The following is a 12491-nucleotide window of genomic DNA, read 5'->3' on the forward strand; positions in this document are numbered from 1 at the left end:
GAAAGACATTGGCCACCTACCGGAATGTCAGATCACCAATTTGGGCTTCTCATTGTTCCATTTATTTTGAATACTTAAAATCATACTTCTGCGGGGGTTGGGGGGATGCTGGCACTATGGTTGAGCAGGCTAAGCCTCTACTTCTGGTGCTGGCATCCTATGCTTCTGGTGCTGGTATTGTGTCCTGGCTGCTCCACTTCAAATGGAGCTTCCTGTAAATATGCCGGAAAAGGTAGTGGAAAATGGCCTAAATGCTTGAGCTTCTGTACCCACACAGGAAACCTGGAAGCTCCTGGCTCCTGGTTTTGGACTGGCCCAGCTCCAGCTGTTGTAGACATATGAAAAGATGCTCAGGCTTGCTAACTACCAGAGATACAAATGGAAACCACACTGAGGTACCGCCTAACTCCAGTCAGATTGGCCTACACTCAGAACTCAACAACACCTGTTAGCGTGGACTGTCGCCATTGTGGTTGTGAACCAGCAGATGGAAGATCTCTCTCACTGTCTAACTCTCAAACGAAAAATAAACCTTAAAACAATGCTTCTGGCAGAACACCAACAAAGTCAATTCAAACTTTTTAGGGGCTGGTGTTGTACAGTGGCTTGAATAGCCACATCTAACACGAGCATCCCATGGGCACTGGTGCTAGTCCTGGTTACCCCACTTTTAATCCAGTTCCCTACTAATGTGCCAGTGGATGATGGCCCAAGTGCCTGGGTTCCTGCACTCAAATGGGAACCAGAAAAGTTCTGGGCTCCTGGTCTTAACCTGTCCTAGCCCTGGCTTTTGTGTCTATTTAGGGAGTGAAACAGCAAATAGAAGATCTTTCTCTCTCTAGAAACCTTCTTTCAAATAAAACAAAATTTAAAATCAACAAGCCTTTCCAGTTCAGCAAATCTCCTAGAAAGCTTGTGAACAAAACACTAAGTTCGGTAACAACATCCTTATGGGCTGACTAAATGGTAGCGTAAATCAGGTCATATATGAGTCACAGATAATGTATCCCCAATAAACTGAATGATGCTGGATTTATTTAACTACTCAGTTTTACTTACATTAAAAAATTTTTTCTACAGTCTGGCATGGTAACCTAGTGGCTGGGGTCCTCACCTTGTAAGCGCCAGGATCTCATATGCTGGTACGTGTCCCGGTGGCCACACTTCCCATCCAGCTCTCTGCTTGTGGCCTGGGAAAGCAGTCGAGGATGACCCAAAGTCTTGGGATCCTGCACCTGCATGGGAGACTTGGAGGAGGCTCCTGGCTCCGGACCAGATCAGTTCTCACCATTATGGCCAATTGGGGAGTGAATCGACGGACCGAGGATCTTTCTCTCTGTATATCTGTACATGCGACTTTCCAATAAAAATAAATAAATCCTTATAAAAAATCCTTCTAAACCTTCAAAACCTATTATTTAAAAATTTTCAAAGATTACATGGCTTTGTCAGATCTGTTTCACCCAAGCTTGGTGATGTTGCAAGCAGAATGGGCTCTAAGACCTTCCCATGAAGCATAAACCCAGGGCACTATCTTGAACTACACGCTGTTATGAGAAACATCCGTGACCACAGTCATGGCCCACTTGACACCACAGCGTAAACTGTGGTATTTGAGTACGCCAGGGTGGTTGAGCAATAAAACGTGTTCTGGCTCACAGCACAGAACACTGTTCCATTTCCCTGGTCTCTGTAGCATAAGGCCTCCCTCCATTTGTTAATTAGGACAATTTTCACATTTAAGTCAAATTCATTCCATAATAAACATCTGATTTTCTCCAAATGTAGCGCACACCTTTGTGTTACTCATACAGGTTTTTTACAAATCGATGGCGTTAAGTAAAGACGAGGTACAAATCAGTTTTAAATTTTATTAAAGTTGCTTCTTTCCTAAGGAATATATTACACTTGAAGTTCAATATCATAAATAAGAAAGATTAGTTCTTACATCCTCTACTTTATTAAAAATGTAAACAGAAAGAAAAAATTCATCACTCCTTCCCAACCCGGACACAAAGCACAAAATGAAAACACAGATGAATACCTTTCATTCACATGTGTTTTTTCAGAACGATAAACAGACTTACACACATCAGTCCTCCCGTGCCCACTGGAAGCAGGTGTTTAGGGCTGTAGCCAAACCCTCTCCTCCTGCTGGGGACCACTGAACCGCTCTCAGAGATGGCTCAGCATCGGGGGCCGTGGGCAGTGGCAGGCGCGGAACACGAGACGCAGGGAGGTGCACTATGTGTGGGAGGCGGTCAGAGGCGCAGTGGCCTGGCAGGGGTCTGGTGAGTGCCTGAGTGCTGCAGCTGGCAGGGCTGTGAGAAGCCAGCTAGCGGCTCATTTCACAGGGGACTTTGATCTTGGAGTCTTCTATGCCTGAAGGGAGGGCTGATTCTTCCTAAGACTATTTAAACCTCATAAAACTGTTTCAACTTCAAAGCCTAACTAGGCTGAAAACTAATTTTAAGCATAGTTTGCAACTACTTCTAGGATGTCTACTATAGGTCTTAACGGAAAGAATTATCCTACAGGACACCGTCAAGGGTACTGATTTTTTTTAAAACCTAAGTAAGGAAAGGGATATTTTTTAGATTACTAGAAGGGATCTCCATTAAGCCCACCCACCTGTTTGCTAGTTTCTTTAAAGCTGTCAGTTCCAGGCTCCTGACATGGCTCTGCTTCCTTCTGTAAATTCAGTTCCTGACAGCCTGAGAAAAACTCATTGATGTTTTGGACATCTGAGACCCTGAAATGATCAAAATGAACCTCTCTCTGGAGCTGAAAACTGAGGTAGTCAGTTCTCATACGCACTTGGCCTTTGCTGAGTCAGGCTGGGGCTCCCCATTCTCTGTCTGCGCCCCATCCCAGCTGCAGCCCGCTCAGTCTCCCTCCTCCCACAGAAAAGGCCTAGCCTGCTGCGGAATCCCTTCGCTTCGGTCACCTCCTGTGCCTCCGTTCGCAGGCGAGTTCTATCGCAGCCACTCCGTCTTGTAATCTCAGATCTCAAAACTCTTTGCTTCACTGTCATATTTTGTGTGACCCAAAACACGCCTCTTAAAGTTTCTTCTACATCCAGTGTGCTTCCCAGTCTTGCCGAGTATAGCAGGCAGATTGAGAGACAAGCAGCCTTGCCTGTGCCTAGTTTAAGAGGGAGACTCAGATATTGGGAAGACTTCCTAACATCACCAACACTCTGTCAAGTTTTGTGTTTGTGCAGACAAAATACTGGGCTACCACGTGTCAAGCTTAATAAATAAATATATATATATATATATATATACACATATATGTACACACACAAGAAAATTTCATCTATAATATCTTCTCCAGAAAGTCATCAGTGCAAATATATCAATAAAAATAAAGCAAAAATATATTTCAAGTATAAAGAGCACCGTGCTTGGAAACAATATCATGTCAACGGCATTACTGCACAACAGTCCAAATACAGTCAAACCCATCGCTGTGACTCTCAAATATATTAGTCATTCATTGTGTTTTTGGTGAAATTCTTTATATAAACTTTGCAGGATGGTTCACAATCGTAGTAAGTACCTAAGCTCGGAAGGTTCTGAGTTCCTTCACAAAACACTTATTTTTTTTCCTCTGTCCCTGGCATAATTTAAAGCACATACGCCGTAAGCATGGCTGAGCGCTACCAGCTGCCCACCGTCAATACCAGCTTTCTCTTTAGCTAAAGCTGAGTCCCAGACTCCCAGGCTTGCCTGGCAACGGAATCTGCCATTTAAAGCCGTATGCAAGTGTGGGTTTTTAAATGTACACATTTTGTAAAAAGACGTTCTTTAAAGTTGGAGCTGCAATACCAAATGGTCAGATGGAATTACTCCTTAGTAATTATGTGGTTATGTTTCACTTAGCACAGTTTCCAAAATGTAGAATTCAGGAATTACATGTTGACTGGAAGGAAGAGAAGGGGGGGTGAAGGAGTGAAGGAGGAAGCTAGTCTAAGGATTTCATTTATAATGTCACAGGATTTTATGGGTTTAAGAGAGAAAACTTGGGCCTCACATATCACTAAACATTTCAAAGGGTCGGTGCTTGTCCTGGCAGTGAGGAGACTGGTTGGGGTCCCTGCTTGCCCCTGGAGGGCCTTGGCTTGAGGCCTGGCTCTGCTCCCAGGTGCCCGCAGGTGTGCACCGCGGGAAGCACTGGGGACGGCTCAAGTAGCTGGGTCACAGTCACCCAGGTCACCCACACAGAATCCTGGACTGGGCTCCCTGCTGGTCTAGCCCAGCCCCAGCTCTGGCAGGCTCTAGGAGAATCACACCAGTGTCTCAGTTTCTCCCTCTCAGATACATCTTTAAAAAGGTTCAAACTGGAAGTACTACGTAAAGTTGGTGAGTTCTGTAAGTAGGACTGCTTTCTAGAAACTGTGCGGTAGCAAAAGGAATGTCAAATGCAGGCAGTAAAGGACATTTAAAGCAAAGGCAATCTCCCAGTGTTTATGGGTCTGTTTGTATGCTGGGTGCTAGAGGACCCGAGGAGGAGGGCCTACACCAAAACTATTCTTTGCTACTAAAAAGCAATTCAGACCATGCTGTTTTGCCCTATATTTATGTCCTTATACATAAAATTACTTTGAGATATTAAAAAAAATTTATAATACTTTCTTCGCTCACCTGAACTGCATACCTGTCTATACCAGAACGTGTTTTCATCATCATTGGTCAGGAAAGAATTCTTCTTTTTTTGTTCAATTACAGCTAAGTGCTCTACTAAAAAGCCCAAACCGGTTTTCCTGTTTACATGTCTTTAGCATTCCTACCAGGCAGAGCTGTTTTCCTCTCTCTGCTCCCACAATTTTCTGAGTCATGACTGAACCCAGGGAGAACGTAATTGGAAGCTGAGCTTCAAAGATCGGCAAGCATAGAGGGCTAAGAGTGACTCGAACGGAAGTCCAGCTGTGAGTCTGCCCTGCAGCCAGCGAAGAGGGGAAGACACTATCAAAGAACACTGACTGTACATGACAGGTGGGACAGCCATCTCATTCACAATGGTGTAAACGTCGTGTAGAAATCCTGGTCCAATTCTCCTCTGTAACCCGAGGGCAGGTGGTACCTCTGAGGCTGGGCACCACAGAATCCTGTAAAAGCCAGCTGTTGTTGCAGTGACTGCTGTGCGTTGGGGAGCAACTTTCCCATCCTTGATTTTAATGCAAACGCTGAGGTATATGATCACTCTGAATATCCCACCGCGCATCCATCTTCACAGGGGACTTGTCAGGAAGGTAAGGGAGCCTGAAACACCCAGAGCCGTCTCCTCTGCCCAGCCCCAAGGCGGCTGCGCTGCCGCTGAGGAGTGACAGTCACACGACTTCCGTGACGCGCTCCAACTGGGTCAACACCTCCGAGCTGGAGTCAGGAATGCCACTGACGCCATCTGCACGGGCTGTCACTCATCCGGATTTTGTGCTTTTCTCCCCCACAGGCACCTGTCTTGAGAACTCACTTTCCGTTCCTAGTGCCACACACACAGGAGAAATCCAGCTAGCAGAGGAAACAGATTGCCTAGCAGAAGCCAGAGGGTGACCACCAGGCTAGAGGAACGGGAACACAGATCTAGAACACAATTACATATTGACAAATAAGGAGGAGCAAAATATTGCTCTATCATCATTTCATATTGAACTCATATATCAAAACATCCGAAAAGGGCATGTGGCTGCGTGGGATGCCCACAGTCCAGATCAGGGTGTTTGGCTTTCAGTCGCAGCTCCACTCTTGACTCCAGTCATGCAGTCATGCAGTCATGCAATAGTGCATACCCTGGGAGGCAGCAAGTGAATGGGTCCCTAGTGCCAGGTGGGAGACCCACACTGAATTCCTGTTCCAGTTTCACAATAGCCTGGCCTAGCTGGCATCTGGGGGATGAACCAGCAAATGAAGAGCTCTGTCTGCCTTTCAAATAACATTCCAAAAAGAATTCATCAAAAATAAACATCTATCGAGCTTACCAGAGTCCCTGGTACTTTAATAACTGCTCAAGGGTTGCCACAATGACACACTGGCTCATTCACTTCTTTCCAGCACTGGCATCCCATATGGGCGCTGGTTTGTGTCCTAGCTGCTCCACTTCAGATCCGGCTGCCTGCTTAGAGCCTGGGAAACCAATGGAGGATGGCCCCAGCCCTTGGGTCCCTGCATCTGCATGGGAGATCTTGGGGGATTCCTGGCTCCTGGCTTTTCACAGACTCAACTCCCCATTCACTGCAGTCTTTTGGGGGAGTGAACTAGTGCACGGAACATCTTTCTGTCTCTCCTCTCTGTAAATCTGACTTTCCAATAAAAATAAATCTCATAAATTGTTCAGTAAAGGTTCTGTGCATGTGCTAATTTAAACATTAATAAATAGGAGAGATGGGGATATTTTAGCATTTCAACAGGGTACTTGTTAATATTTTATTTATTTAACATATTTATTTATTTTTATTGTACAGTCAGATATACAGAGAGGAGGAGAGACAGAGAGGAAGATCTTCCGTCCGATGATTCACTCCCCAAGTGACCGCAACGGCTGGTGCTGTGCCGATCCGAAGCCAGGAGCCTGGAACTTCCTCCAGGTCTCCCACGCAGGTGCAGGGTCCCAAGGCCATAAGCAGGGAGCTGGATGGGAAGTGGGGCTGCCGGGATTAGAAGCAGCGCCCATATGGGATCCTGGAGCATTCAAGGCAAGGATTTAACCACTAGGCCACAGCGCCGGGACTGAAAGTAAATCTTAAAAAAAAAAAATCAATGCAAAGTGTTGGGTCCCAGCCCCAAGAGATCTCATTACATAAATATAAATATTCCAAAAATCTAAACCCTAAAACCCTTCTGGAGCCAAGTACTTGGATTAGGGATATTCAAATGACACTACTCCTCAATAAAAGCCGCCCTGATCTTTGGCAGCCTGACTCCTTTTATCACACTTTGGTGTAGGTATCTCTATATATCCTTGCTTCTTTGCTTCTGCCTCTTTTTTTGTTTCTAATGGTTATTTTTGTTGGAAAGGCAGATTTACAGAGAGGAAGAAACACAGAAAGATTTCCCTCTACTGGGTCACTCTCCAAATGAATACAACACATAGAGCTGTGACAATCTGAAGCCAGAACTAGGAACCTCCTCTGAGTCTCCCATGTGGTGCAGGGTCCCAAGGCCCTGGACTATCTTTGCTGCTTTTCTGGGCCACAAGCAGGGACTGGACAGGAAGTGCAACAGCAGGGACATGAACCAGTACCCATTAGGGATCCTGGCACTTGGGATTAGCCAATTAGGCCATCATGATGTGCTGCTTTTTCCGCTTCGTGGAAGTATGTGATTTCACCTCACCCATTTTTAAAAATTTATTTACTTGAAAGATAAACTGTTACACAGCGAGGGAAAGACAGAGAAAGCAATCCTTTGATTCACACCCTAAATGACCGTAATGACCAGGGTTGGGCCAGGCCAAAGCTAGAGTCTGGAACTCCATCTTGGCCTCCTATGCGGATGGGCCATCCCTTCTGCTGCTTTCCCAGTTACATTAGCAGAGAGCTGAAATGGGGCCAGTGCTGTGGTGCAGTGCATTAAGCCACAGCCTGCAATGCCAACATCCCAAAGAGGAACTGATTTGAGTCCTGGCTGTACCATTTTTGAACCAGATCTCGGCTAATGCATCTGGAAGAGCAGCAGAAGATGGCCCAAGATCTTAGGCCCATGCATCCATTTGAGTCAGGGAAGAAGCTTCTGGCTTTTGACTTTGGTCTGCCCCAGCCTTGCCGCCATTGTCATCTAGAGAGTGAACTAGTACACGGAAGATTCTTTCCCTCTGTCTCTCTGTATTTCAAATAAATAAAATAAAATTTCAGGGAAAAAAAGGGGGGGGGTGCCTGCATTGGAAGCAGAGCAAGCAGAACCCAAACTGGTGCTCTAATATGGGATGCTGGCATCGCAAGCTGTAGTTTAACTCACTACAGCAGAATATTGGCCCTGCTTTTCCTTTTTTGAGTATCTTCTCTGGTGTTATTCCCTCATCTTTGCCTCATCTGGTTATGTTAGAACCAAAACATGTTGAAAGAGACTGTGTAAGTCACAGGATCTTCGCATGGTCAGATTCCACACCCATGGCTTGCACTGCATGGAAATGTCCATTTCCCCTCTTAGATTTCTGATAGTGGTGGGAAGGGTCATTTCCCATAGAAGTGCATGTGGAAGAGAAGCGCACCTTATTTTAGAACTCTCTTAATGTTTTACAGGCAGAGTCCCCTGCTCCCAGTATTTTCCGCCATTGACCAGAGGCACTCAGGGCACTCACCCAGGGGAAGGACTCGGGTCAGGTTAGCCACTGGAGGATCCGATTCGGGAGGACAGAGCTCACAGAAGTCCCAGCAGGATGGGCATAGCAGGTCTCCATTGTGAATCCAGCCGTTCATCTGAATGCTGACAGGCAGCACCTGTCTGGCCCGACTACACAGATAGGAGGTATCCTGGACCCAAACCTTCAGTCCTTGGGGAGAACAAGACACCTTCCAACGCGGGGAGGGTGGTGAGACACTCAAGTCAGTACCACTCAAGGGGAGGACAGATTCAGATTGGGGCTTCAACTGCAGGGATATACTAGGGAACTTCAAGAAATTTATGGAAACCACTTGGACAGAACCCTCGGAATATGTACACATGGAGACTCTGGGTTGATATGAGGTGGTGGTTCCTCATCCCTGGGTACTGGGACGTGTGGAAAGTCATGAGTGGTTTCCCCCCTTTGTCTCTCCCCTTCCTCCAAGAACAAGAAGAAATAGCAAATTTGGAAGCAATGGATTCACCCAATTTTCCCTAAATCTCAATCCTTCCCACTCTGATCAACCATGTAATCATTATACATACACACACACACACACACATATATAAAGAAGTTTGTGGAAATATTAAATTAAAAGGTAAGTCTATTTTGGTGCAAAAAAGTTAAATACATACACAGTTATTTCATAAAACATACTTCAACCTTTATAAGGATTCTGCTTATGCTAAAATTTACTAAAAATATTGAATATAAAACACAATTTGGGAGACTGCCATTATCTTAATGTTTTGTAAAGAGGGTTATTATATTTTGTTTTGTTGTTGTAGTCATCCTAGCACCTGTTTTAGAAACTAATGAAAACTAGGGTGCCTTCTCCTGAAAAATACTGAGAAGCAAATACATAGCTTTAAATGCAATTAGAATTCATAGACCACGAGGTCAAGTTAGAGTGACATTTCTGCAGTTTCCAGTATCCTTATATACCTCAGCTTAAGCCAGTGTTGAGTAACCATCAATCATGTCCCTCTCTCCATGAGTCATTCAAAGTTGTTAACCAGGAGCTGGCAATGCATGCAGAGTGAAGCCACTTCTCACAAGGCAGGCATCCCACATCCCAGTGCCTATTGGATTCCTGGAAGCCCCAAAGTCTTGGGCCATCCTCCACTGCTTTCCCAGGCACATTAATAGGGAACTGGATTTGAAGTGGAGCAGCTGGGACTCAAAGCAGCACCCACTTGGGAAGCACTACAGGCAAGGGTTTAACATGATATGCTACAGTATTGTTGTCAACATACTAAATATTAAGAGTCTTTAGATTCAAAACCAGCTTAGTTCCTAGAATTGATAGCTATAAACACAAATTCCAGGCAGGATATTGGAAGTTTTTTCAGAAAATTCTGAGCATTCTAAGAAGAAAACTTATGAAGATCTAAATATCAATGGTAAAAAGAGAGGCTTCAGGGAAGACCATGGAAAACAGGCCCAATGTATATGATCAAAACTTCCAAATGACTTCCCGTCAGTTCCTGAATATGAGTAGGTTGCTAAAGATCAGCAAAAATAGGTCCAACCCATTAGATTTTAGAATTTTAGGGAGATGCATGAAAAGTGAATATGCAAGTACTCAGCTTCAAGAAAGTAAAACATTACTAAATAAATCATAATGACATTGACTAGAATACAAAGGAAAAATGTCTTTAGAATTCTAATGGAAATGCTCTTAAAAAATAGTTACTAGCAGTTAAACTATTAAGGCATGGCAGAATATGCTCCTGCAATGTGCCATTTTGGCATAAGTACTCTTTAGAGCTAATGGTACTTTAAAGCCAGCAGCTACAGAGCAGGCATTTGGCACAGTGGTCACGAAGTCACTTGGCACGTCTGTATTGGACCACCTTGGTTTAAGCCAACTTCGGCTTTCAGCTAATGTGCACTCTAGAGGCAGCAGGTAATGGCTCAAATGGTTGGGCTTCTGCCATTCTTGTAGATCTATACAGAGTTGCTGGTCCCTGGCTTCAGCTTGGTGTAGCCCAGTTGTTGCGGGGATATGGGGAACAAATCAGCAGAAAAGGGGAGAGAAGGGGGAGGAGAGAGAAGACAGGAAAAGGAAAGGGAAGCAGAATGACCAGGGAGAACCTGGCAGAGACCAAGCTAAACAAGGTCAGCAGTAAAGGGACAAAAGGATACCCAAACAAAATAAGCACCATTTCTGTGACATTCCTGCCCAAAATGTGTTAAGCATAAGAAAACATCACAAATCAAAATTGAGATATGTCCTAGGCAAGGATTGGCCTGTAATCTGTGTCAAGGTTGTGAAAGTTAAGGAATGAAGGAGACCAGAGATGTGATCATCTTGCTCAAATGACATCATAATTCAAATGCTGAAACCCAGTCTTCAGAGTGACGGTGTTAGGAGGCAAGGCCTCTGGATAGTCTTTAGGTAGACTGGATAAGCAGGAATCGGATTAGTATCTTAAAAAGACACCAGAGAGTGACCCCTGGGGCCTTCTGAGGGCAGGGGTGTCATCTGTGAACCAGAAAGCTGACCCTCACCAAGGAAAGAATGTTGGCTGGCACCCTGCTCTCACACTTTTCATCCTGCATAAATAAAACAAATGTGTGCATCTGGTATTTCACTACGATGTATGTCCAGAATTTAAGTTATTATATATTATTAGCATACTTACTGAAATATACAAATACATGTATTTTAAACAAATGGAGACAATCTTTCTCAAAGGTTATATTTTCACAAAACACAAACATCCAAGCTAATACACAAATAATACATTAAAATGTTGTTTGCTTAACTATTTTAAAACAGAAGCAACTTGATAAGGTAAAACTATCTAATATTTGGCATAATTTTTAATAAGTAAAACCCTTCAGACCAGAGATGGTCTCTCCAAGAAACTGTTGAACTTACCAGGACAATAAGATGCTGAACTTTATGCTTGGTAAATACTTCCAATGAAAGAATCTCAACTGAATTTGAACTGTGGTAATGCAACAAGGTAGAGGAATCCACCATGGGGGGAGGGTTTAGGGAGGGGTGGGGGGAAATCCCAGTGCCTATAACACTGTGTCACATAATGCAATGTAATTAATAAAATAAAGGAAATAAAAAAAAAATAAGTGAAACTCTACCTGATAGCATCCACTCCCCCAGTCTGGATAGCTCAGCTTCCTCTCACACTTTTCCATGACAAATGCCGATTTCTGAATTAGGCAAACTGAATGAGGTCCATACTTCTCAGCACCATAGTTTTTAAAAATTTCTGAAACAAACCAGAAAAGTCTCGTCAGAAATGATTTTTTAATTTAAACGAGAAACTGAAATATTCATCTTAGTGGTTAAAACTGCTTTCAAAAATCTAACATGTGTGGTACCAGCATGGTTTGTGAACAGGCCAATCCTCCATCTGCCAGCACCGGGATCCCACATGGGTGCCAGTTTTAGTTCCAGCTGCTAGACTCCCCATCCAGCTCCCTGCTTATGTGCTGGGAAAGCCGTGGAGGATGGCTCAAGCACTTGGGACCCTCCACCCGTATGGAAGACCCAGAGGGCTCCTGGCTTCGGACTGGCTCAGCTCCAGCCGTTGTGGCTGACTGGAAGTGAGCCAGCAGATGGAGTATCTTTCACACCATCTCACTTTCTCTCTTTCAAATAAAAATAAATAAATCTTCTTGAAAAAACAATAGAGATCAAATCAAGCATGTTTAATGAAACTATTAAGCTTTCAAAAATTAAGATAAGCAGAACTCAGACACAGTTACTTCTCAATGAAGGAATGAGTAGGAGAAAATCACGATCAGAGAAACAAGAAAATAAAATGGTATCAGAGAAAGTATCAATAAATGATCTTAAATTGATTACAACAAGACTCCAGTTCATCTGTGGCTGAAACAGAAGTCACTTCCAGGTGATCCCAAAAAGGTTAAGGCCAAATGATTCGTATAACAAAGGCTATTCTGAGGTACGGCAAGTTTTTAAAAACTTTCTTGTGTCTTCAACTTGGGCCACATCCTGGAAGTTCAGAAGTAACAGCCTGAAGTAGTGCCAATCATGTGCAAATCTTCGGGCCATGGGGTAGATTAGTGACCTCGAAATACCCATTGGCCAAAGGATCAAACTCCTAAACCTAGCAATCACTTGTTCTTAATCCACTCTATACAAGCTGTATTTTGTAAAAGTAAAGTTCAGGTAG

At 44.0% G+C, this 12491-nt stretch overlaps 1 protein-coding gene across 2 annotated transcripts in view; it reads right to left on the bottom strand.

The window, feature by feature from the left end:
- Positions 1–5300: 5300 nt before the first annotated feature.
- LOC121167266 (leishmanolysin-like peptidase) overlaps positions 5301–12491 on the bottom strand; it is a 53460-nt gene continuing 46269 nt past the window's right edge. For both annotated transcript variants that reach the window (XM_040996692.1, XM_040996691.1), the window contains 3 exons: positions 11431–11561; positions 8299–8509; positions 5301–5585 (listed from right to left, as the gene is read on the bottom strand). In XM_040996692.1, coding sequence (XP_040852626.1) covers positions 5485–5585; positions 8299–8509; positions 11431–11561 — 443 coding nt within the window. In that variant the 3' untranslated portion in view covers positions 5301–5484. The remainder of the gene's footprint in view (positions 5586–8298; positions 8510–11430; positions 11562–12491) is intronic.

Source organism: Ochotona curzoniae, unplaced genomic scaffold (assembly GCF_017591425.1).
Source record: "Ochotona curzoniae isolate NIBS_2020 unplaced genomic scaffold, NIBS_Ocur_1.0 patch356, whole genome shotgun sequence".
Classification (NCBI taxonomy): Eukaryota; Metazoa; Chordata; class Mammalia; order Lagomorpha; family Ochotonidae; genus Ochotona; species Ochotona curzoniae.